At 36.9% G+C, this 26,464-nt stretch overlaps 2 protein-coding genes across 2 annotated transcripts in view; both read left to right on the top strand.

Moving 5' to 3' along the window:
- ABCB9 (ATP binding cassette subfamily B member 9) overlaps positions 1-8,178 on the top strand; it is a 193,796-nt gene extending 185,618 nt beyond the window's left edge. The window contains exon 11 of the mRNA XM_053699772.1: positions 7,867-8,178. Coding sequence (XP_053555747.1) covers positions 7,867-8,166 — 300 coding nt within the window. The 3' untranslated portion in view covers positions 8,167-8,178. The remainder of the gene's footprint in view (positions 1-7,866) is intronic.
- A 6,755-nt stretch (positions 8,179-14,933) lies between these two features.
- Positions 14,934-26,464, top strand: part of VPS37B (VPS37B subunit of ESCRT-I) — a 78,540-nt gene continuing 67,009 nt past the window's right edge. The window contains exon 1 of the mRNA XM_053701778.1: positions 14,934-15,173. Within this exon, the coding sequence (XP_053557753.1) occupies positions 15,069-15,173 (105 nt within the window). The 5' untranslated portion in view covers positions 14,934-15,068. The remainder of the gene's footprint in view (positions 15,174-26,464) is intronic.

Below are 26,464 nucleotides of genomic sequence, written 5' to 3'. Positions count from 1 at the left end.
GTTGAGTTGGGCTAGATCTGTCTGCAGTATAAGGGCTAATATTATTTAATTTAGAAATAGGCCGTCCCTTATGATAAGATAATATACATACATAGACTGAATGACAATATATGTTACTCAATAGGACAATATAAACAAGTCTATGTGTTTGGTTAATCCGTGTGTTTGCCAGGGACTCAGTTAAAAGCAGCTCTCATAGGGAAGAATGTCTAGTTCTGTCAGTATGTTATACTGTCTGATAGTTTACCTTCAGTGAACAGTGGGCTAGCCTTTGGATGAAAGGAAGTAGCTGTATAATGTGATATGTGGGGAATCGATCTCTTCATAGTGAAATGATCTGTTTTAGCTTAATGTTGGAATGAGTGTTTGCGGGGCTGTATTAGTTTCCTGAGGGTGCCTGAGGAAAGTAGTAGTGGTAACAGTCGCATCAACATCCCAGGTATATTTTCGCTGAAAGATGCGGGCCGAACTAAATTGAAGTGGGAGTGATTTGTGTCTGCCACGCAGAGATTGTACCGGAATCAGCCCACAGTCCATGCAATAGGCTACAGCACTGGGGATAGCCCAGGAGTATTTTAACAGAGTGGCGGAGCTTTTTAAGAATAAATAACCATTTACAAGCATTCCTAAATAAATCTTCCCCTTTAAATATATATAGAGACTAATTGACATTGTGTTCTAGTCAGCAATATAAGATAGGCATGCTTATGCATTCAATTAATCAGTGGGTTTGTCAAGAGCTCAGTTAATAACAGCACTCACAGAAAGATATGTCTATTGCCGTCTGGGAATTAAAAGGGTTTTAACAGAGCAATGGAGCTTCTTGCGAGTGAGTAACCTTTTCAGCAGATTTACATATAGATTTGTCAATTAGTGAACAAAAATGATTTCATGAACTACAACAGACCAAGTGTACAACAGCATAATACAGTGATCAGCAGACCTACTCACAGGATGGGGTCAATTTATAGATGTGAGGCATGATATAGTGATATCTAAACTATTTGGTATGAGAACGCAGCACTGCTAATGAAATGTACTGCCCTTACTGTTAGCTTTAATATCTCAGGGGGAGGAAAAGTAAGTGCAGCAAAACGACCAGAGTTAGGCATATATGTAGCAGATCCAATATATAATATAGTCCAATCTAAAAGGCAAGGTAATGCAACCGCTGAGATTACAAATTTACAGATGCTGGGCAAATGCAACCAGATATTTAAAGGTGCTGGGAGTTCCACAGATATATGAGAGCTGCGCAAAACCTCAGTTCATGTAAATTGTGTACACAGTAATTAGCCGCAGTTGCTACAGCAAAAATGATAAGAAATTAGAGTTAGCCAACACCCGTAACCATTCGACTCCCACACTGCCTCCGTCTCCCCCCAGCACTCACATCAGTGATGCCAGGCATGTAGTCTCTCAGGGTTACAGACAGAAATGTAGCAAGTTTGGACATTGTTCCATATTTATGACTACCAAGTCGGTCCTCCGCCGCATCAGCAGTGGCACATGAAGTATCAGGGGACTTGGCTGTAAGGACAGCCGGGTAGACGGCCTTGTAAGCAGCCTCCTCTCTCGTACCTGGGTTGGGCTTTGTAGCCGAAGCTGGGGCATCAGGCAGATGAGTTGCGTGCCTCAAGTGAACAGTCATCTCCAAAACACAGCCCGACCAGATCGAATGGACATCAAGCTCTATAGCTGGGCTCCACAGCTGGCGGGTCCATGCAGGTGCCGGTAGGCTCTTCTCTAGTCTAAGTCGCGTTTCTGTATCGGGTCCCACCAGATCTGTAGCAGGAGAAGTTATTTCACTCACTAACAGCCGCGGGGACTTACAGTCGTCAGTAAGGGACAGGGAGGTGTCGGTATTTATGAAAGTCTCAATGGCTGGCCGTTCTTGAAGCCCATGCTGCGTCCTGCCCGACAGCATTTTGCATAATTCAGCGCAAGAGTGTAGAAGTTTCTCTAGTTTAGGCGAGAATACAGTTTGTAGTTCCGCTAAGATGAGGGATTCAGCAGAGCCTTCATTTGTAGCTAAGATAAGCATTGTTGTTTATAAGAACTTTGCTAATGAACAGGAACTTGGTTATGTATATACACTGTGGCGGTAGTATTCCCGCCACGAAGCCCGCTGGCTTTAATCTTTAAAATGACACTCCGGGGTAGAAGAGCTGGTGTTTCTTCTGTCTGCTAGGTATTCCCGGACAGCTTGCCTGTCAAGGGAGACGCAGATGGCATGGATAAGCAGCAGCAATATTCGATTTATAAGTGTAATTCCTCAGAGCTGTTAATGCCTGCATCCATCTTGTTGAGCCGCCCACCGGAAGTCACCGGAACAAATCCTACTTTTAGGTCAACAAATAGGCCTTATAAAAGAATCCAAAATGGACCAATATCTTTCACAAAATCCAAATGTACCAATTTTCTCCCCAAGCTGCACAAGGATGAGACTCGTCCTCCAGGAAGGCCCATCATCTCGGGGGTTGGTTCTCTTTTAGAGACCACCTCTGAGCTGATTGATGCTTTTCTACAACCTCTAGTAAGAGATCTTACTAGTTATATTAAAGACTTCACACAGGTTTTATGTTCTTTACAGGCCATACAGTGGAAACCATCCTATAGATTTGTGACAGTGGATGTTGCCTCATTGTACACCTCCATCCCTCACCATAAGGGGTTAAAAACTATTTCTAATGTTTTGGACAGAATGTCAAGTTATACAGAAGATATTAAACATTTTATCGTTTCCACCATGGAATTTTTACTAACTCACAATTATTTTCTGTTTGAGGGGGTTTACTATCTGCAGAGACGTGGAACAGCCATGGGGGCGAAATTCGCCCCCTCTTACGCCAATCTCTATATGGGATGGTGGGAGCTGCTCCACGTCTATGCAGATAGTAACCCTTTCAGAGATCATATTGTATATTTTGGTCGATATATTGATGACCTCTTATTGGTTTGGGATGGAGGTGAACAGTCAGTGCTATCCTTTTTTGATTATTTAAACTAACAAATACAATCTAGGTTTTGTTGGATGTCAGGACCCTAATAGAATGGTATTTCTAGACATTGAATTACTGATTGAAGATGACAAAATTGTCACCAACCTCTATAGAAAACCTACTGGTGGGAACACCATACTCAATTATAGGTCCTGTCATCCTAAGCATGTTCTCAATGCTTTTCCTAAAGGTCAATTTATTAGGACGAGACGTATTTGTTCTAATGAGACCTTATACCAGTTACAGAGTCAGGATCTATACAACAGATTGCGAAATAGAGGGTATGGCGATAAACTACTTACCAAGACAAGGCATGCTGTAGACAAGATTCCACGTGAATCATTACTTACCTATAAATATAATTTTAAATGCAAAGATATTTCTAGCAAAATTATCTTTAGTACCTTCTATAGTTTTGAGTTTAGACAAATATGTGACATTATACATGAAAGTCTGCCCATTTTACACACTGATCCAGTCTTAGAGAAAGTCATCGAGAGGGGTGTCAAATTTGTCTCTAGAAAAGCAATGAGTATACAGAATTATGTAGCCACCTCATATTTGCCAGAAGTGAAATCTCAGATGTGGTTACAACGCAGAGTAGGTTTCTATAAATGCAGGGGTACCCGGTGCAAAACCTGTTGCCATGTCACTGAAGGGAATACTTTTTATTCACAGAACACTGGTAAAGAGTATAAAATAAGATACAGTTTAACCTGCAACTCAACACATGTAGTGTATCTCATGACATGTAAAAGTTTCAATATTCAATATTTGGGTAAAACCAAAAGACGATTTCCCTAGAGCACATTAGGGACATACAGGGAGTGCAGAATTATTAGGCAAGTTGTATTTTTGAGGATTAATTTTATTATTGAACAACAACCATGTTCTCAATGAACCCAAAAAACTCATTAATATCAAAGCTGAATATTTTTGGAAGTAGTTTTTAGTTTGTTTTTAGTTTTAGCTATTTTAGGGGGATATCTGTGTGTGCAGGTGACTATTACTGTGCATAATTATTAGGCAACTTAACAAAAAACAAATATATACCCATTTCAATTATTTATTTTTACCAGTGAAACCAATATAACATCTCAACATTTACAAATATACATTTCTGACATTCAAAAACAAAACAAAAACAAATCAGTGACCAATAAAGCCACCTTTCTTTGCAAGGACACTCAAAAGCCTGCCATCCATGGATTCTGTCAGTGTTTTGATCTGTTCACCATCAACATTGCGTGCAGCAGCAACCACAGCCTCCCAGACACTGTTCAGAGAGGTGTACTGTTTTCCCTCCTTGTAAATCTCACATTTGATCATGGACCACAGGTTCTCAATGGGGTTCAGATCAGGTGAACAAGGAGGCCATGTCATTAGATTTTCTTCTTTTATACCCTTTTTTGGCAGTAGGACTGGGAGTTGAGCTTGACTCCATCCTCAACCTGAAAAGGCCCCACAAGCTCATCTTTGATGAGACCAGCACAAACCAGTACTCCACCTCCACCTTGCTGGTGTCTGAGTCGGACTGGAGCTCTCTGCCCTTTACCAATCCAGCCACGGGCCCATCCATCTGGCCCATCAAGACTCACTCTCATTTCATCAGTCCATAAAACCTTAGAAAAATCAGTCTTGAGATATTTCTTGGCCCAGTCTTGGCGTTTCAGCTTGTGTGTCTTGTTCAGTGGTAGTCGTCTTTCAGCCTTTCTTACCTTGGCCATGTCTCTGAGTATTGCACACCTTGTGCTTTTGGGCACTCCAGTGATGTTGCAGCTCTGAAATATGGCCAAACTGGTGGCAAGTGGCATCTTGGCAGCTGCACGCTTGACTTTTCTCAGTTCATGGGCAGTTATTTTGCGCCTTGGTTTTTCCACACGCTTCTTGCGACCCTGTTGACTATTTTGAATGAAACGCTTGATTGTTCGATGATCACGCTTCAGAAGCTTTGCAATTTTAAGAGTGCTGCATCCCTCTGCAAGATATCTCACTATTTTTGACTTTTCTGAGCCTGTCAAGTCCTTCTTTTGACCCATTTTGCCAAAGGAAAGGAAGTTGCCTAATAATTATGCACACCTGATATAGGGTGTTGATGCCATTAGACCACACCCCTTCTTATTACAGAGATGCACATCACCTAATATGCTTAATTGGTAGTAGGCTTTCGAGCCTATACAGCTTGGAGTAAGACAACATGCATAAAGAGGATGATGTGGTCAAAATACTCATTTGCCTAATAATTCTGCACTCCCTGTAGATGACCCAGATGTTTTTTCTGTGGCTTCCTACTTTAAATTTGAACATATGGGGGACTCATCTTTGGCTTTTTTTTTCCCTTTTTCAAAAAGAGGGGGGTATGCCCTAAGTAAAAAGGAGGTCAAGTTAATTTTTCATATGAATACAAGATCGCCTTTCGGTCTAAACATTGACACTGATGTCAATTTATTTGTGTAAGTTCTAAAAAATAACAACCATTTTTATTGTTTTTGGGTATCGTTTGTTAGTGATGTCCTTCCAGTAACAATCTGTATTCCATCAACGTGTATTACTATTAATTTCCACCATTCATATGTGATGCATTTATTTTAAGTATTTACACAATCCACATATAATTTTTTCATTGGTGGCCTGTGTCAGGCTCAAGTAGTTCTTAATTATGAGTATATATTTTTCCATTATCTTCTTTAATTAAATTTATGTTATCATGATTGTACTTGGCCCTTACACAACCCACCTTTTTCTATAATATATTTTTTTCTTGTGTTAATTTATGTGGTATGTTTTCTGAGCTTAATATTGTTGCACAATATGTAACTCTGTTCTCTCTGTGCCTTCGCCTATTGGCAGTCTATGTAAGGGTTAAAATACCACTAATCTTCAATTAATAACAGGTGAATTTAATTTTTCTGGCAGCTTTGTATTTCATGCAGTGAACAAGTACGGTAGCCACGCATGAAACGCGCCTGCCATCTCCTGCCTATTATGGCCATTCTGTTTCCTTTTAGAATGGTCTTCTTTTCTATTGCCCATCTTTGTTTTTAGTGCACTGTCATTATAATTATTTTTTCTGCAAAAAACAAGTTTTTACTCACTTTTTGCATCTGTGAGTGTGTTACACAGTTAGCCGCAACATTTTTATGGATTTCCGTTTGGTTGTGACGTCATTGGACAGAGACGTCTTTCCTGGCTCCTGTGAGCATCCGTAGGAATGTTGATCATAGTGCACGTGCCGAAGATACGCTGAACACACGCAGAAGAGGCCTCTCTAAACGAAGGGGGTAAGCACCGTGTTTTCTTGAGCTTATTTATATCTGTTGCTAACTGGCAACAGCAACATAAAAGGGACAGTCTAGTCAAAATAAAACTTTTATAATTCAGGTAGGGCATTCAATTTTAAACAACTTTCCAATTTACTTTTATCATCAAATTTGCTTTGGTCTTTTGGTATTCTATGTTGAAAGCTTAACCTAGGTAGGCTCATATGTTAATTTCTCAGCCCTTGAAGGTCACCTCTTATTTCATTATAGCATTTTGAAAGTTTTTCACAGCTAGACAGTGCTAGTTCAAGTGTGCCATATAGATAACATTTAGACCATTGCCGTGGAGTTATTTATGAGTCATCTCTGACTGCCTAAAATACAAGTCTGTCAAAATAACTGAAATAAGGTGGCAGTATGCAGAGACTTAGATACAAGGTAATCACAGAAGTAAACAGTATATTACTATAACCGTGATGTTTATGCAAAACTGTGAATAAAGGGATTATCTATAACAATTCTGGAATAGATTGTTCCTTTAAAGAGGCTTCCAAATGGGTTTGTCCTGGTCCTGTAAAACAACACATATTTTTCAAACTGTGGCAATGAAATAAATAATTTGTGATGTGAAAATTATTTAATGTCCCTTTACCTGGAATATGATGCATTTTCAAATATGTAACGTTTCTGTTTTTCTCTGTGTGTTGTAGTAATGTTTTTAATACTGAAAAATGTACATCTAAAGTGCACAATTACTGAACAAGTGCAGACGTTTCATGCTGAAGTATATAACAGTAAACCCGTAATTTATTTAATATTTCAGGGGTGGAAACCTAGTTCAGCAGTGCAGTATGTAGACTGATTAGCATCTTTAATCAGGGACTACAGTTGTGTTTCACATTAAAGGGACACTGAACCCAAATTTTTTTCTTTCGTGATTCAGATAGAGCATGCAATTTTAAGCAACTTTCTAATTTACTTCTATTATCAATTTTTCTTAGTTCTCTTGATATCTTTATTTGAAAAAGAAGGCATCTAAGCTTTTTTTTTTATTCAGAACTCTGGAGAGCACTTTTTCATTGGTGGATGCATTTATCCACCAATCAGCAAGGACAACCCAGGTTGTTCACCAAAAATGGGCCGGCATCTAAACTTACATTCTTGCATTTCAAATAAAGATACCAAGAGTATGAAGAAAATTTGATAATAGGAGTAAATTAGAAAGTTGCTTAAAATTTCATTCTCTATCTGAATCCGGAAAGAAAAACATTGGGTTCAGTGTCCCTTTAAGCAACAAGGACATCAAACACGCTAATGATCCAGTGGCAAAGCTCAGTGTTGTAAGTGATTTTATACAGGACACAGTAACTTTCCATGGGACAAATGTACTTGTACTCCAGTACCCTACACATTTGTCATAGACTTCTATATTTCTATAATTATCATGATATTGTGGTGTTTTCTTATGCAATGTAATGTCTACTATATTTTAGAAATATATATTAATAGATCAGAAAACTGAAAAGAGGAACTGGTGTTATAACAAAGAAGTTTTCCATATGTGAGCAGAATATAAATAAGTATTGGTGACGTATCTGTTTCAGATCCAACTGGCAATGACAAGCAATCTTGAGAACCATACAGTGCTAATAATAGCCCACAGACTAAGCACTGTGGAGAAGTCACACAACATCATTGTTCTAGACAAGGGTAACGTGGTGCAGCAGGGAAGCCATACTGCACTAATGGAAGAAGGGGGACTTTATGCCCAGCTGGTTCAGCATCAAATCTCAGGTGCCAAACCTGCATCAGAGGAAATAAATCACTCAAGGCCAGAGAAAGAAGTTAACAACTATAGTGCAATGGATGAATGTTCAATAAGCAACTCTGATGGACAACTATGAGAAAATATACCAGGTCACGGCTCATTGTAACAATAATATTAAATTATAAACTGTATATATACAGTGTATATATATATATATATATATATATATACACTGTATATGTATATATATATATATATATATATATATAAGCTCTGCAATATACTTTTATTATTTATTTTGTCCCCATTTCCTGTAATTCCATTCCATTCTGTTAAAAGTGACCTATTTATAACTGACTCTAATTGGCCACAGCAGAGAAGGTAACCTAAACAACATGGCAGTTCCCTTTGTTTTATAGAGACTAAAACTTTACTCTTATTTTCTCAATATTTAAACAAAAATACATCTACATGTTATTATTTTCTTTGAATGCATAATTCTATCTAGCATTTAATTAGGGCCAGATTACAAGTGGAACTGTATTTAACGCTCCCGTTAAAATTCTTTTAGAATTATATTACATATTGCAATGATTTCTATTAAGCATAACCCACTGTTTAGTGCTTGTTTTACTACAATAATGAAATAGACTGTTTTATATCCCTTTAAACCATGAAGCTCTATCAAGTTTTTGATGGCTGCTAAATGTCTTCTTTGTGCCTGTAGGCTTACTATGCAAATAATATATTAATGCAGACATAACATTATTATGTATCAATCGAATAAATTGAAAATCACTATAAAATGTACATTGCATGAGTACCCAGACTATATTTACTGGCCCTGATGGCATTTCATAAAGATCTCCTCAATGTTACTTCCACACAATCACTGTTGCTTAAAAATGTAAATATATACAAAAAAAATTAAAAAAAATTATTGTGTGCTTTAAAACTAAAAGCCATTATAGTATGTCACTGAATTCTCAATACATAAACTATAAAATCAGTTTCAACTTTTGCAGCTTTTGAGTCTTTACACTCTTCTAACATATGTATATTTTAATATAATTCTTATCTTTGTCAATATTATATTCTTATTTAAATAAAAGAAAATGTTTTGTTTGTAAAGCTGTCACTTTGTTGTGTGTGCATATTTATTTCAGAGTTCATTCAAAAGAATGAAGCAAGTTTGATAACAGAAGTACATTTTAAAGTTGATCCAAATCATGAAATAAATGTAGGGGTTTATGTCCCTTTAAACAGTTATAAGAGGGGGGCAGCACTAGGTATGCACACATCCCCTGAACAACAATAATTTTTTCTAATTTATGTCACAGTGACAACTATTTGTTAGTGTTTTGATGTAGTCATTTTACCCATATTCAAGGACTAATTAATAAATAGTCTATGGAAAACACACCTACTTCATATACTAATTTATGTGAATTAACAAGGACAGTATTTGTTTCCAAGAAAGGGGCCAACTATATATATATATATATATATATATATATATATATATATATATATATATATATATATATATATATATATATATATATATATACTTATTAATACTTCCATTGTCCTTTACAACTATATCTAAAGCTTATTTTATTTTTACATAACATGCTTGCTATATATGTTAAAAAAGGTGCCATTTAACCCCCACCCCAAATAAAAAGAAAATGGGTAGAAGTTGAAACACAGTGTTTTCGCATTGAATTAGATTTCCCACTTACAACAGACCTTTGATAGAGGGGTTAAAGGGACACTTAAGTCTTAAAAAATATAATTGTAAAGTGTCTATATAACCAGAGCCCATAGTTACAGACACTGGTACAGTCTCTTCAGTAACAGGACCACATGTCCCGACTCCCGGAGCTGCCATTAGCAACAAACAACTGTACAGAAGTCTTTGCTTGCAGAGGAATTTTAATATTGTCAGCCAGAGTAGAATCAATAAAACTTCCTCGTTGTTGACCACTGAAATAAAAGAGGAACATATAGCTAGGATGCCACAGGAAAAGATGAAGTATTCAGGAATACAGTAATTCCTTAAACGGAAATTAAAAAATAAATACATTCTAATATACTTCTATTATCACATTCTCTTGGTATCTTTTGCTGAAGGAGCATTCATGCACAACTGGAAGCTAGCTTAAAGCCAATGAAAAGACACATATATGGGCAACCACCAATCAGCAGCTTCTGAGCCTACCTACTTTTCAACGAAGGATACAAAGAGCACAAATAAAATAAAATAAATAAATTGGAAAGTTACTTAAAATTGTGTGCTCTATCTGAATCATGAAAGAAAAAAATATTTGTTTCATGTCCCTTTAAATTGTTCAGAAAGCCCTAGACAAAACGTATCCAAGAGAGCAGGAACATTCCAGTTAGTGTCACTGGAAATGTGACAAAAGTCACAAACATAATCTTCAACAGGTTTCCTCCCTTGCCATAATGCTCTTAAAGCAGACTTTACAAGATACTCATAGCGTTTACAAAAGAGTCCCAAGTATCTCACTATTTCTTTGAATAAGAATATTAAAGGTCCAAATTTGTGGTTTACCTGTTAATAAGGCAATAGCAGTGCAAACCTTAAAGTCTGAGGCATAAATCCCTGGCTTAACTGAGAACAGGATCTGACAGGCTGACATGAAGGTATGTAACTGTTGTCTTTCACCATTAAACTTTTTCGGCAGTGGCAAACTAGGGTAAGTCAGGTGCCCTGATTGCTGTACACCTAAAGCAATTGGCAAACTGGTCCCCATGGTAGCAGTTGAAACCGCTGCAGGTGAGGTATTGGAGACACCCACAACACTTAGTGTCTGAGCCTGTAATCCTTCCACCCATTGTAAAAACTTTAACTGGGAGGCCTATAAATTGCTGTGAGAAGGTAGTGACATTTGCCACCTCCACTTATTATATAAGGCAATACAGTAATTGCCTAGTGAGAAGACTGGAATCATTTCAGCAGGAGATAAGATGCAGGCTCTGAGCAGGTTTGGACTTGATACAGCTTCTAGTAGACAGCAGAGAAAACAGGCAGATTTGGGAAAGCCAAAAGTATAGTTGAATAGCAGGCCAATCGTCAACACCAAATTAGCAGATGGGAACCAGTCTTCACAGAAAATGGGAGTTTTAGCAGAAAAAAATCAGAATACAGTTTGGTTATGAGTTAACCAAATATTCATAATAGTTCATTATTCAAAGTGGAGGCAAGGGTTAAACAAAAGAGTTAAGCCAGGAAAAACTCCAAGGTCAGGAACAAAACGGCAGGCCAGAAACAGGAATGTCAAGATCCCTGGAGAGCTGAAACGCGTAGACCAGACCATTATCCGGCTTTTTGGAGAAACACAGACAGCAGAGTATTAACAGCTGCTCCCAGGACCGCCACACCAGCTAAAAGTGAATCTATTGAAGAGCTAGGAAGACGGTAGGAGCACTGTTTCTACAATCCACGGAAGATTAGAAGTGTGCACACTAAGAAGACCTGGAAAGAATTTGCAGGGTTTGTTGTTACAAGGAATAAACCCCAAGCCCGATTGAATCCAGGTAAGCGGATCAAAAGAGAGACCGCCCCTATTACCGGAACACCGGGTAAGTGTGATTTCACAGAAAAAAAGAATTGCCATCTGTAATTTGCAGTAATTTAACAACTGAAAGACCAGTGAACAGATTACAAGACACACGTTTACATAAGGGATAACTTCAGCCTTTTGAAACAAGTTTTCTGAGTTCTTACCAATAATGTCTGAACATTGTTCCCAATAGACTGTGCCTGATTTTACAACAGAGGAACTATTCCGTATCCCAGAGCCATACAGGCAAATACAAGTATAGAGCATTGTCAACCTGGTTTTTGAACGAGTGAGATACACTGTTATTAATATAAGCCTAGTTTTACGTTATTTAACACTTCTTTTAATATACTATTAGTAGGATTTTATGGTATATGATATATGTTGTTGTAACTGTTGCACGGATTATAAGGTTCAACTGTTGCATGGATTTTAAAATTTAGCCTATTGTAGATTTAAAACCGTAATTAGTCTGAAACTGGTGTCTTTGATTCTCAGTAGAGTTAGTTTGTACTATTTGTGAGACCGAGAGGTGAGGAATTAGAATTGTATCTTTAGTGATTTTATGTATGAATAAACTTTTAACTATGTGTTTATACCTGTAGCAATTTGCATTAGTGTCATTTTTTGATTACATCTTTTACTGATTTTTTCAAATAGTTACCACTCGTATGACTTATAGTGAATAGGAGTTGTTTATTTAAGAAACTTTAGAGTGTACTCATATTTACCAATCCACTGCCAGATAGCCTTAGGCGCCACCTCCAATCTTTGTAAATTTCTGGAACTCCCCTATTTGAATTGCACATTTTGTGAGAAGTGCAGTTAGGAGGGTGGCTAATCTGGTTCCAGCTTAACCTCAGTCTACACAAATCTTTGTAACTTGTTTATCCTTAGTACTCCTGTTAGATGTCAGTCCAAATAATTTATAGGTGGATGGGTACTCTTGCTGTGAGGGTGGATCACAGTGTGTTGGGTTTCTTCGGTAATAGTACTTTATGTGGTGTGCATTAATAGGTTGAAGTTTCAGGTGCTGTGGGGGTATTGTTATATAGGGAGTTAAATGAAGTGGGGCTATTTGTGGTTAGGGGGTTAACAGTTGCAGAAAAATCAAGCAACGATGGAACATGACTAAAGTTGTTGGGTTCTAGCATTGTCATCAACTCACAGGATTCCTTATAATGACCCCTTCACTACCAGGAATTTTAGAGAAGAACTTGCCCAAAGTACTGGAGACGTTTTAGCATACTTCCAGTCTGCCAGTAACAAGCTACTATTTCTTTATTTTATATTTTTTTCTGTAGTGTATGTGCCCCCCTCAACCTCTCCCCTTCAATATCCCCGTTTTCTGTAGTGTTGGGTCCCCCTCACCCCTCCAAGACCACTGTTTTCTGTAGTATATGTGCCCCCTCACCCTCTCCCCTCCAAGATCCCCATTTTCTGTAGTGTCGGGCCCCCCTCACCCTCTCCCCTCCAAGATCACTGTTTTCTGTAGTGTCAGGTCCCCCCACCCCGGATATTGTTCTATAGTGTAGGGCCCCATCCCTCCCTCTCTGTAGGAAACTTAAACAACAAAAACAACATAAAAAGAAAAAAAAAGCAGTCTTGTGAAGAGTGGACGGAGATACGAGAAGAAAAGGATGTCAGATTAATTCATAACTTTTGTTTAGTGCATAAAAAGAGTTTATAAATCAACCTTATACTAAAATCTAACATTTATTTCAATTATTAGTTCTACAATGCACAAATGTACTATCATTTGAACTATTAAAAAACAATTTAACAAAAAGTAGTTGTTAATTTTGGATTTAAACTTTGTGCCTAGAAAGTCATTCATTACCAGTTTTCAGCACCATCTTATACAAGGGTATTCAATTTTGTCAGACAGCTTTTCACATTTAAAGGGGGTGTACTAAAAGGAATGACAAAAGACTCAAAAGCCGTCTTTAAATTAACTAAATGAGGAACTAACTTCAGCAAATAAGAACCTGGGGTTAATAGCCAAGTCTTTCACTCTTACTTTCTATTTCATAGTTAAATGAGTAAGGTGTAAATTAATGTTCTGGAGTGTGTGGCAATGTATAGTACAGACAGGTTGTATGATGTTTCTTTTAGATAATTTCTTTTAGTGAGTCTGAAATAATTATAATTTTCTAATTACTTGTGTTTTCTACAAAATATGGCTAGAAGATGATGTTAAATTTAAAATATGATTATATACAGTAAATGGTGCAATGTAGTTTTTATTATTAACTGAGTAATGATACTACACGCCTTTTAAAATATATTTTATTGAGATTGTGTCAAGCCACACCCATAAACCACTCACTACCACTCCCATTTTAAAAGTTTCCAGGAATCAGCTGGGCAAAAGGTGGCAACCATACTTGTTGAATAAGAATACACACATATCCTACACTAGTGTAAGCTAGCTGCTGATTTGTGCCTGTTACATATTCTGCGACCCTTTCTGGTTACAAAATCCAATGAACAAACACGTTCATTGGGATTTTGTAACCAGTAACGTGCGCGTGCCACATCATTCTTTGTATCTTCGCATCAGCTGTTGTAAGGAGTTTGGGCCTCTAGCGCATGCGCAGTGAGCGCCACAAACCTCCACCAGCTGATTAAACGTCACCGGAAGTGACGTGGTATACAAATGCCTATGGTAGAGGGATTACTTTAAGACACCTGCACAAATTTGTTTCTGTGTTCATCTAGCTGCCAGCAGTGCAATGCTGTTCCAAATCATGAAAAAAGGGGGTTTCCTATCCTTTAAAGGTTTCAAACATTACCTTTAATGGCGTATTTTATGATGGGAAATTACTAAAACAAAAACTAATTTTTATCCTCAGCTATCTCACCAAAAATACAGCAGCTCTCACTAAAGTACTTCAAGATGATAAAATATTTCTGTAAAAGAAGATTCTAACACGTCTGCAGTTTTTAACTTTTTGGTAATAACTATTTTTTTTATTTTAGTTTACACAGCCTACACTTGGCATGATTACCACCCTAGTAATCCTCTGAGTAACCACATAGTGCACCTATTCTATTTATTTATACATTTAAAAATGTGGCTATGTTTTACTTGGCTAGTCTTAAATAAAAAAATAACTCACCAACATAAAATACCTTTCTAGTATTTCTATCCGTTGTGAGCACAAAGCACCTTTCGAGGAAAACTGACACTAAATTCCTCCATGATTCCACCCCTCCATTTCCCCGTTTTACAGTTGAGTCACGTGACTGAGTTCTAAGCTGTAATCAAGAAGACAGGTCGTTTTCCCCGCCCTTTCCGGGAGGAGGTGGTGCTTGGGCCGGGAAACTGGGCGATTTCGCCATTCCGGTAGGCGCTAGTGAGTGATCGTTGTGTGTGGTGTTCACCGGATAGTAGGGGGCTGTACCCGGTGCTGCAGTAGGACCCGCTCCGGGTTCGGGAGTGAAGATGTCCGTAGACGGTAGTAAATTCAACCAAATGACCCTGCACCAGCTCAATGAGCTGCTGGAGGATGAGGCCAAGCTGGGACAGATGGTCCAGGAGATGGATGAGGTGGGTGTCAGGCATTGTACGTAAGGCCAATGTTTGCCTCAATACGCTTTTTTCTTTCTTTTTTTAAAAGAAAGGTTATTGTATGAGGGGACACAATAGCTGCATTCACTGACACAAAGAATTCATTATGTCTTATCATATCAGCGTATTTATAGACGTAAGGTTGGTTAAACATCTAAATATGTATAAATAGCCAGAGGGAATTAGCCATATGTTTAAACAAATAAAGTTGTTTGTATGAATAAGAAAAGTATTATAGAAGTCTGACTTTAGATAATCTAGTATGAGGTTTGGGGTTCATAACCTGGGTACTGTACAGTGAACATGTCGATCTGGTTACTTGTCACGTCAGTGTCCGAGTCCCATGGAAAAAAGTGAGTAATACCTGTAATGCTCAGATCTGACCTTCACGCCTGGCAGATCAAGTGACGCAACTTTGTAGTTTACACTTTTTGCTTTAAATTTAGGTTTACAATATTGTTATTTATAGGTTATAACAACGATATGATTGTGATCACCAGACATTCTAGTGGTGTTAGCTCAATAGAGGTAACATGGTATAATGTGAATCCAAAACTTCAGAGTTCAGTTGTTGTTACAAAGGATCATTCCTAAAATTATACTTCTTGTTCCTAAATCTTTGTATTGACTTTGTATATTTGTGTTTGTGTGTGTGTGTGTGTATAATTAATATATATATATATATATATATATATATATATATATATATATATATATATATATATATAGATATCCTTGCATGGCTCCTACATTTCATACAGAGCTGTCAGTCCCAGGCCTTTCATTAACATAGTAGATCACAATTGTTGAGTCTAGGCGTTGTCTGCTTTGTTTAGCATGCCAAGGCAAACTTCTTAATTCATGGTAATGAATGGCCAAGGCAGTGATTCCCAGATAACTATTGCTGAATTTGTTGAAAGAATTTGTGAATACTGATGTAAAATGGCTTAAAAGGAGATTAAACCCCAAATTTCTTTCATGCTTCATATAGAGCATGCAATTTTAAAAATATCTTTCCAATTTGCTTCTCTTACCTTTATTTGCATTTTTTTGATATTTTTTGTTGAAGGAGCAGCAATGCACTATTGGGAGTTAGCTAAACACATAAGTGAACCAATGACAAGAGGCATATATGTGCAGTTACTGATAAGCAGCTAGCTCCCTTTAGTGCATTGTTACTTTCTGAGCCTACCTAGGTATACTTTTCAACAACCCAAAACAAAGAAAATGAAATAGAAGTAAATTGGAAACTTGTTTAAAATTGCATTTTTGTGTCCTTGTAGTAATGCAGCCCAATAATCTGCTTTGGGAGTCTATAAACTGTTTTGTTTTTTTAATAATTGTAATTAACAAAAATAAACCCTTTCCCCTTATCTGGTCACAGGGTTTCACTTGTGACATGCCTAACACAAGGTTCAGATTACCAAGATCACCTCACTTCTGTCTCATTCTGACGTTCTCAGACCTTGTGCCTGTTTTGGACAATTTTACACAACTGCTGTCATGACCATTTTCATGACGTGTATCTGGGGATTAATAAGACCTCCACGCTCTGGCACAGGGCCGGCTCAACCATGGGACCAAGTGGGTCAGATGGACCCAGACGGCACCTAAAAAGGGGCAGCACTTAAGTGACTGATTCAGCCACTGTCAGACCCAGACAGTCACAGGCTCTAAGCATCAAACCGGTCAGGAACGACATTCATTGGGGGGGCAAGTTCATCTCTTCCCTAACTTCCTGCATGCCACATTTATTCATAAGCATTGGTTGCATGCAGGTATATAGGCTTAGTAAGGTTAGAGGCCAGGCTAGTAGGATTGATATGTTAATAAGTAATGTTACTACGGGGGTGGGCGTCATTGCATTTTTGGACCCAGGCAGCACAATATCTTGAGCCGGCCCTGCTCTGGCACATAGTTGTAAGGTTTCCATGTGCAACCTTGACTACCTTTTTGTTACTATATTTTAGTCTCGTAGTCCTTGTGATTTCTGCCGTTTGTATGTGTTTGGGAGTCTAGTTTAATTGTGAGCAATTATGATCTTCTAAGACATGATAAATTATCACTCTGTGTAATTTATGTCACATGCTTAATTGTTTTCATACAATAGTACTTTAGAGTACTGGATTCCGCTTTTCCCCAGATGAGGACACAGACTGCTTTTGACATATACATTTTGTGATCTGTATTTTGGCATGAAACCGTGTGTACAGTCTTTTACCATCTTGGATTCTAAAGTTATTTGCTGAGTGATTCAGGGTTTGAAATTAAACTACCACATATGGCTTTAAGTGCATTAAACTTGCTTTATTTTTTCTAAAGTGAATAGTTTTTGAGGTCTATAGTTTTATGAATTAATCAGTCTATAACTTACCCTGGTTTATAGTATGATGTTTGCATTATTCACTTTTTATTCATAATTTCTTTTTATCTAGTTTTGCACCTTTTTTTTTTTTCAGTGCAGATTTAAACAATTTCCTTTCCTGTCAAATGTGTTCTTATTAGTTACAATTAGCTACTCAAACCTCAGTTTCTTAGAGGAACATGAAACTTACTTTTTTGCATCTAAAGGAGGATATTTAAAGTCTTTTTATTTTTAAATAATACTTGTTTTCATGCTTGTGTAGTTGTCATTGTCCTCCATTAAAGTCGTTTGATTTGGCATTATCAACCAGTAATTGATATTCTAGTACCCATGTGCATAACCACACATTCCCTGCAAGTTTCAGTATCAACAGCTTTATCTTTTTAAGAATATATTTACCTACTGTTCTTTCATGATAGGAACAAAATGTGATTGTCAATGAGGGTTTAGCAACATCAAATTTTATTTATATATCTATCTATAATCTATCTCTTGGTGTCTAAGTATTACCCTGGAAAATTAGTGGAACAACATTTTAGCAACTTTAACTTTTTTTAATTTATTTTTTATTATGGTAAAGGAAAAATATAATGTACTTTTTTCTCCAAAGTGATTAAAAAAAAAAGTTTTTTTGTATTGATAAATTGAGGTATATGAAGTCCACTTCAGATCTGTAGATTTTTATGCAGACTTTTGTTAGACCACATTTTCCTCGTGGTCTGTTTTTTACTGACCAACATGGTTGTTATGGAATTAGGAAAAAAACATGCTTAGGTCTGCTGAATTGCAGTTTTGACTAATTCATGGAGAAGGTTTACCAGTCTTGGATACTGTGAGGGCCAAATATTGTAAGATGGTTATACTGTGGGTTTCCGTTAGGATATGTAGATTTTTTTTTGCATTTCTACAATTTTAACTTGGATTTCTGTTGACTACTGCATTTTATTTTATAAAAAAAAAAAGATACATTTTAATTTAGAACATTTAACTACTATAGACTATCCAGGCAAACTTAAATATCTTAGTATTAAAGGGACAGTCAAGTCAAAATTAACCTTTCATGAATCAGAGCACACAATTTTATCAACTTTCCATTTCACTTCCATTATCTAAATGGGCACAAACTTTTCTTATGCACAATTCTGCGGCACCAGCTGAGAGCAAGATTTATGAAGCACTATAAGAATTCTCCTTTTCTCTCCTATATGTTCTCCTCAGTGCTCCTATGGAGAAGCGCATTTGTGCACCCAAATTTATAAGAAATAGGTAGGGGTTTTTTTTTTGCGGTTTTTCAAATGCAAGCTCAGGCGAACTAATGATAAATTTCAACTGTCGAATAACTATATGCGTGTAATTTATCATTGGAAATAAGCTTAATTGCTAGTTGTGTAAATCTTGTTTACAGAAATACCACTATAAATTGTGTGTTTACCTTTTTTGGTGTTTTATTTCTAGCTTATTTTTGTGTCCTTTTGTAGAACATATTTTTATGGCTTTTGTCACTAGTGGATAAACTAAAAAGTGGAAAAATGTCCAGTTTTTTTTTTAGTTCACAAGATTGGGTTAGCAATATTCATATTTAATAATATTGCGATTGCACTGTAGCAAACGTTTTCTATATTATTAAAGGGACACTGAACCCAAATTGTTTCTTTTGTGATTCAGATAGAACATTCCAATTTGAAGCAACTTTCTAATTTACCCCTATTATTTTTTCTTCTTTCTTTTGTTATCTTTAATTGAAAAAGAAGGCATCTAAGCTTTTTTATTAGTTCAGAACTCTGGAGAGCACTTTTTTATTGGTGGATGAATTTATCCACCAATCAGCAAGGACAACCCAGGTTATTCACCAAAAATGGGCTGGAATCTAAATTTACATTCTTGCATTTCAAATAAAGATACCAAGAGAATAAAGAAAATTTTGATATGAGTAAATTAGAAAGTTGCTTAAAATGTCATGCTCTATCTAAATCATGAAAGAAAAAAATTGGGGTCAGTGTCCCTTTAATATAATCTTTATATTAAAGTGATTGTAAAGTTGCAACTTCTTGAGCCTATCTATATATAACATTTATATTTATCATGTATACATTTTGTCTTAACATGCCTCACTCCGTGGGACCGCGCTTTTACTTTATAAGGCTTTTTAATAACTTGTGCTATCGATAGGGAGTTTGCCTTTGCTTAAGTCCTAGTCGCCTAAAGGCCAGGATTTCAATTGCCTTAAAACAAAAACATTTAAAAAAAAAAAAAAAACAACAACAAAACAAACTAGACACAGTTCCTGGTGGAATACGAGACACTCGGATTGAAACGGTAAAGCAGTAACAACCAATCTTATTATGGAGGGAAAAAAAAAATGATGAATGAAACTTGTCTGTTTTTAAAACTTTAACACATGAAGCTTTGGGCATGGCTGAACTTTACACTCACTTTAATATAGAACACGTTTGCTACACTGTGATTGCAATATTATAAAATATAAATATTGCTTGTGAAATCGCGATCGCAATATTGTTAAATAAGAAAACGTAAAATCTTCCTCCTTCTGACCTTTCCAGGCGCCTTGCAACAGAAATTCCTGCCAACATCAGAAATAACTCACAACACAATCTCAAAAAGAAATGGTTTCTAATGCGGTTCTCCACAGTATTTATGGAGAACTTCAGTGCACAAATTTTTAGGAGAACTTTAAGTGCTCTATAGGCGGCAAAAAAAACCTAGTCTGTTTGATAAGGTGTACTATAAAAAATACAAATTTAACCTTTTTTGTGGCGCTCCTAGGTGTGAATGTAAATGGAGTAGGAGAATTTTTTTAAAGTTGAACTGTCTGCAATATTAAATGATAAATAAGGGCACTAATTCTTGTGTGCATTTTTAGGCACAAATATATTATTATTATTTATTTGTAAAGTGCCAACCGATTCCGCAGCACTGTCCATGGGTACAAAGATAAAAGTACAGTACAATACAATATAAAAGACACCAAAGTTTAACAAACAAATGCAGGGGGGATTGAGGTTCCTGTTCCTGTGGGAACTTACAATCTAGATGGGTAGGAGGGTGAGAAACAGGAGGTGGGGACTGCAAAGGTGAGAATGATGTTAGTGTGGAGTTAGATGAGAGCAGCTATTAGGCAAGTGGAATTAATTTGTTACTGATTTGGAGATAGGCTTCCCTGAACAAAAGCTCTTTAGCGAGCGTTTAAAGGAGGAACAGTTAGGGGAAAGTCTGACAGATCGAGGAAGTGCGTTCCAGATGGTGGTTACCGCAGGAGAGAAGTCCTGTAGTCTAGCATGGGAGGAGATGATGGTAGAAGATGCAAGGAGCAGGTCAATGTTGGATCTTAGGGGCGGGCTGGAGTATATTTGTTGATGAGTGAGGACATGTGGGGGGGGGGCTACATTGGTAAGGGCTTTGTAGGTCGGGTGAGAATTTTGAATTTAATTCTGCTGTGAATAGGGAGCCAGTGAAGGTACTCTCAGAGGTGCAGCAGATACAGAGTGTTGGGAGAGGTGGATTAGCCTAGCAGAGACATTTAGGATTGATTGAAGAGGGGAGAGGCGAGAGAGAGGGAGGCCAGTTAGTAGGTTATTACAGTAATCAAGTCGAGAAATTACCAGGGAGTGAATTAGCTGTTTAGTAGTTTCAGCACTCAAACTGATGAATTTTGGAGATATTGCGTAGGTGGTTGCAACAGGATGAAGAGAGCAATTGGATGTGGGGTATGAAGGCCAGATTAAAGTCAAGTGTAACTCCTAGGCATCAGACTTGGGGTGATGGGGAGATAGTGGTGTCACCAACAGTGATTGAAAAGTTAGAAACCGGGGTAGAATTAGAGGGGGGGGGGGGGGATCAGAAGGAGCTCAGTCTTGGACATGTTGTTTTTTTTAGGTGGTGAGAGGCCATCCAAGAGGAAATGCCAGATAAGCAGACACTGATGTTAGAGGTACTCCAACAGACAGGGGCAATAGATAAGAGTCGACAGCAAAGGAGACAGAAAAAGGACCTATTGGAGAGATAAGTGTGGCTCCAGGAGAGGGCAGTGTCAGAGCCCAAGGGAACTGAGTTCGTAGGAGAAGGTCACCAGTGTCAAAGACAGCAGACAGGTCAAGTAAGATAAGTATTGAGTAGTGGCTGTTGCATTTAGCAGAAAGAAGATAGTATCCTTGGTGAGGGCAGTCTCAGTTGAGTGTTGGGGACGGAAGCCAGATTGCAAGGGGTCAAGCAATGAGTTGGAGGACAAGAAGTGGGTTAGGCAGTTGAAAACTAGTTTTTTTTTCAGGACTTTTGAAGCTAGCGGAAGCATTGATATAGGGACAACATCAATGATAAATCTTGCTCTGAGCATGTGCAAGATTCACAGGCTATATGTTTATGCATTTTGTGATTGGCTGTGATGGCTGTCACATGATGCATTAGGGAGTAAACTTTAACAAACTGACTGACAATCGTCCTAAAAAAATCTCATTTCAAATTCAAACTAAGTGCTTTTGCTGTGTCATTTTATTATGCATTTATTGATTCTGCAGTGATTAGTGGTTCTTTAACTTTATTTTAATAGTAGAAAAAAATACATGCTCTAATTCAGGGCTCGACAAACCACTGGCTTCTAACTTTTTGGGTAATTTTCCATATATCTATATACAAATACCATTGTCTGGCTCCTAAATTTTGAAACGTATTTGACGAACCCTGCGTCTAATTTGTTAGAACATGTCATTTTTAAGACTATCGAGTTTACATCACTGTGTTATTCACTGCAAAGGGTTTAAACTAAGTAAAAGTGCCACTTGGGACCAGCTGAGCACAGCAGGTCACTAGCGGAAACAGATGCTGATCCAATCAGCAGCGCTAATGTAACGACTAGAATGTGCAGCTAGCTGCTGTGGGTCCTGGGAAGGACTCTAATTAGAGCATGTCATTTTTAGACTATTGTAGCCCTTTAACAGTATCAATACAATTTCTGGGTAGCCAGTTTTGTGCACATGCCAAGCATCCAAAAACAGTGTGGCTAGCTCCTCAATTTTTGGCAGTATCTATAAAATACACTTAACAAACCATCTTATCAACCAAATTCGGAATAAATAATAAACCTTGAGGGATGTTCTTAATATATCTATGTAACAAATGTTTTTTTTCTTATTGTTTTAAATTGTAATATAACAGTTGCTTGTGTATTAAAGGGACAGTAATACTGTAAAATAGTTTTTCCCTTTTTATATTTACAATGACTTGTTATACCAACTGCAGGGTATAAAATGTATGAGATTGTATTTTCATGCTTATTTGTGTATATGAAATAGCTGGTTCTTTGAAACCACAGCCTATTACAATGGTTTGAGCTTGCAGGTGAAATCAGATCTGATTATCTTCATATTTGACTGCTGTAAACTAAATCCCAATGGAAAATTTAATGCACTCCAGCAGATAAAATTAATCATTGGGAGCAAATTAAAACGGATACAAAATTTGGGTGAACTATCCATTTAATGTGAGTCTTTTTACTGTTTCACAGTAGTCATTGGCACAAGATATAATTGTTACCTGATAAGTTTTATGCAGTGACTTGGTGGTCATGTGATCTACTATGTGTTTTATTAGCGTTTGAAAAGTTTGCTTTTCTGTTGGGCGTGGGAATGTAAACTACACCTGTCATCTGAGAAGGAAGTAGGACAACAGGCAGGATGATTCCATGACCTATTTAATTTCATTAAATAATTAGCTCTCTTTGTTTCCCAAAATCTTACAGCACAAAAATTAAAGGGATATTAATTGTTGTAATAAAAAAAGCACTAAGCAGATGAGTAATACGTATTGTAGTGATTTCTATTTACATGAATTTTACCATTTAATTTATTTATTTTTTACAATTCTTTTTATTGAGGTAACTAAACAAATAATTACATGCATAATACAATTAGGTAATTTCAATTGTACATGGACAAAATCACTAAGAATATTAAACAATCATAGCATATTTTACATTTGTATAAGTACAATTATCAACAGAAAGATACCTTCAATTCTCTAAACGTAAGAAAGGAGTAATATTACCTTTTTATATTTTCTTCAAATAATTTAAAGGCACAGTATAGCTAGGCAGGCTTAGCACCTGGATGCAATTTGCTGATTGGTGCAGCCACCAACCAGAAAATAGCACCAAGTTGCTGAGCCTACCTGGCCTAGCCTGGCTTTTCAACAAAGGATGCCTAAATAATGAAGCCAATTAGATAATGAATATTTGACAGTAGTTTGTATGCTCTATCTGAATCATGTGTATTGGTATGTAAATAATGGTTATTGAAAGCAAGCTTAACTGATAGTCAATTAACTCTGTGTGTATTTTGGATTTAAATTAATTTAATTTTTTATTGCTTCTGTAAGTTAATTTTCTGCATAATAAAAATGTATTAACAGTATTTCTCTCTCGATACCATTTCTTATTATTGTACTCAAACTGTTTCACTGATATAATATTTAAAGGTCAGTGCTTGGGAAATCATATTTAAATATAACTGTGCTTTAAGACATTAGGTGTGAACCACTACACTTGAAAGAAAATGTTTGGGTTTCCTATCCTTTTAAGCATCCCCTAAGAACAGTAAAATATGGCCACGCTTGGACCACCTGCTAAGCTGTCTGAAAAAAATAGGGAAAATTAAAATGTGTATGATCTAGATTTAGAAGACTACCTTTTCCAATATTTTCTACCCCCTCAGGATAATGGCAGTGTTAACTGAATGGCATGAGTAGCACATTATCACATATATATTTTCTCATTACCAAAATCTCTTGCAAAAATGAAATGCTTAATATCTGGGGACGGCTTCCCCGGTAAGCTAGAATACATGAAAAAATTATTTAAAAACAATTAATCAATACTGAGCGCATAATTAGTGTATCCCATAATAGTGATAAGCCATTTGAAGAACAGTTACTTATCTGGCCGGCAAAAACATATAAACATATAAAATGAGATCAAAGGAGGTGTAAGTATGCTATGTCAGCAGTAATTACAGTTAGCGCTTGTAAAAGTAATTTTTTTTGGGCAACAAGCACCAAAAGGAACCGCATCTTTGTGGGCAAAATAGCTTTCATAATGGCACATAGCGGTATTTGAAAAAAATATAAGATACAAAGAATAATTATCAAAAGGAATACAGGCAAAGCTAAAAGGGTGTAACCATTCCTTCGTCTTCTCAAAGCAAATGCCTCATCCTAGCCCTATGGAGCATGTATAAAAAGATTTTCTTTATTTTTGCCAAACAACTATAATATATCACAGAAAGGTATACATGCCTATCAACACAAGAACACATTAATAAATGCATGACAGTTAAGAAACTAAGATAACAATTTAATGTCCACAGTTGAAACTGAGTTGCAGCAAGCGATTATAGCCCCAGAATCCATACATCCAGATATCAAAGTTCTGGGGAAATCGTGCCAGCGATAGAGATAACGTTTGGCAAAATGTGGTGGTACTGTCATAATATAATTATTAGAATCTGCCTATGAGTTCAAATAGCAATGCTGTTAGAAACTTACCCGGCAGGCTTTTTTTTCTTTTCGTTTTCTCCTTAAAGGGACAGTCTTTTTCTTTTTTTTTAAAAAAAATTGTTTAAAAAGCTAGATAATGCTTCTAAATGTGTGCCTGCTTTTAACCCCCAGCAGGCCGCCTCTTATCTCAGTGCATGTTATTAGTTTTTCACAGCCAGACAATGCTAGCTCATGTTTGCCCTATAGATAGCATTGTGCTCACTCCTGTGTAGATTGGCTAAAATGCAAGCTTGTAAAAATCAGATACACTGAGTCTGCAGAGACATAGATACAATGTAATCACAGAGGTAAAAAGTATATTCATAAAAGTGTTGCTTATGCAAAACTGGGGAATGGGTAATATAAAAGGGATTATCTATATTATTAAACAATAACAATTTTCAAGTAGACTGCCCTTTAAACAAACCACTGTTAATTGCCGGGTTGTTTGTCTATCAGTTTTTGTTGCAAAACTTTCCCTTCTACATTCCGGCTTTTCTCCAAGTCGCGAGGGTAAGAAGAATAAAATCTGAGAAGTTGGCTCTGTTATGTTCCCCACTTTGTAGTAGTTCCTCAAGCTTGTTGCAGCCAGGATCAACCACCAGATCGTAGTGACATAAGCTGGAATAGATACTGTTGGGTGCAGGTCGAAGCTCTTAGAGGTTCAGAACCTGAGCTAGTAAGATAACCAGACAGCTCACACATTAGCGGCACTCTTTGTGGATCATCAAAATGTCCAACAGATCCCTCTGCAGTCCATTTGTATCTTACTCCCGCAACTGCGCACATATAATTCCCAGATCCTGATAGCAATAGCTTTTTACAGCTATACTGCATCACTTTCAAGTGCTTCAACATTTGGGTATCATGTCCCTTTATGCTTTGCACTTTGTTTTATATTTTAATACAGATTGTTAGGATGAATATTGGGAGTTCCCAGGGTATGTCTGAAGCTCTCACAGGCCTTATGAATGTTGTAAGCATTTTAAACAAACCGGTCTCACTGATATTCCTCGCTAGCTGCATACAGGTGAAGTTTGCTCACATTTCAGAATACACATATTTAACTGACAGAAAAGTAATATATACTAAACTATAGGCAAAATAAAGTTTTTAATTGTAGTCAAAACATTTCAGTTTAATTTGTAATTTATGCAAACTGAGCCTTTATAGCAGTCCCAGGTGTTCATCAGTTACCTTCTCTCTCCTGTGAAATTCTGTATCCTAGAGAGCTTTATTACTTTCAATGGAAGGCATCTCTCATCTGTCAGGCTTTACTCAGTGTTGACATGCCATTTAGACCTGCACGCCGTTGCTTGATGCAAGCCCCTGACTCAGACCATTCTCCGTTGAGGGGCTATTT

Source organism: Bombina bombina, chromosome 2 (assembly GCF_027579735.1).
Source record: "Bombina bombina isolate aBomBom1 chromosome 2, aBomBom1.pri, whole genome shotgun sequence".
NCBI classification, from domain to species: domain Eukaryota; kingdom Metazoa; phylum Chordata; class Amphibia; order Anura; family Bombinatoridae; genus Bombina; species Bombina bombina.
Note: the sequence above shows the minus strand (reverse complement) of the source record. Positions and strands in the feature narration are given on the sequence as shown.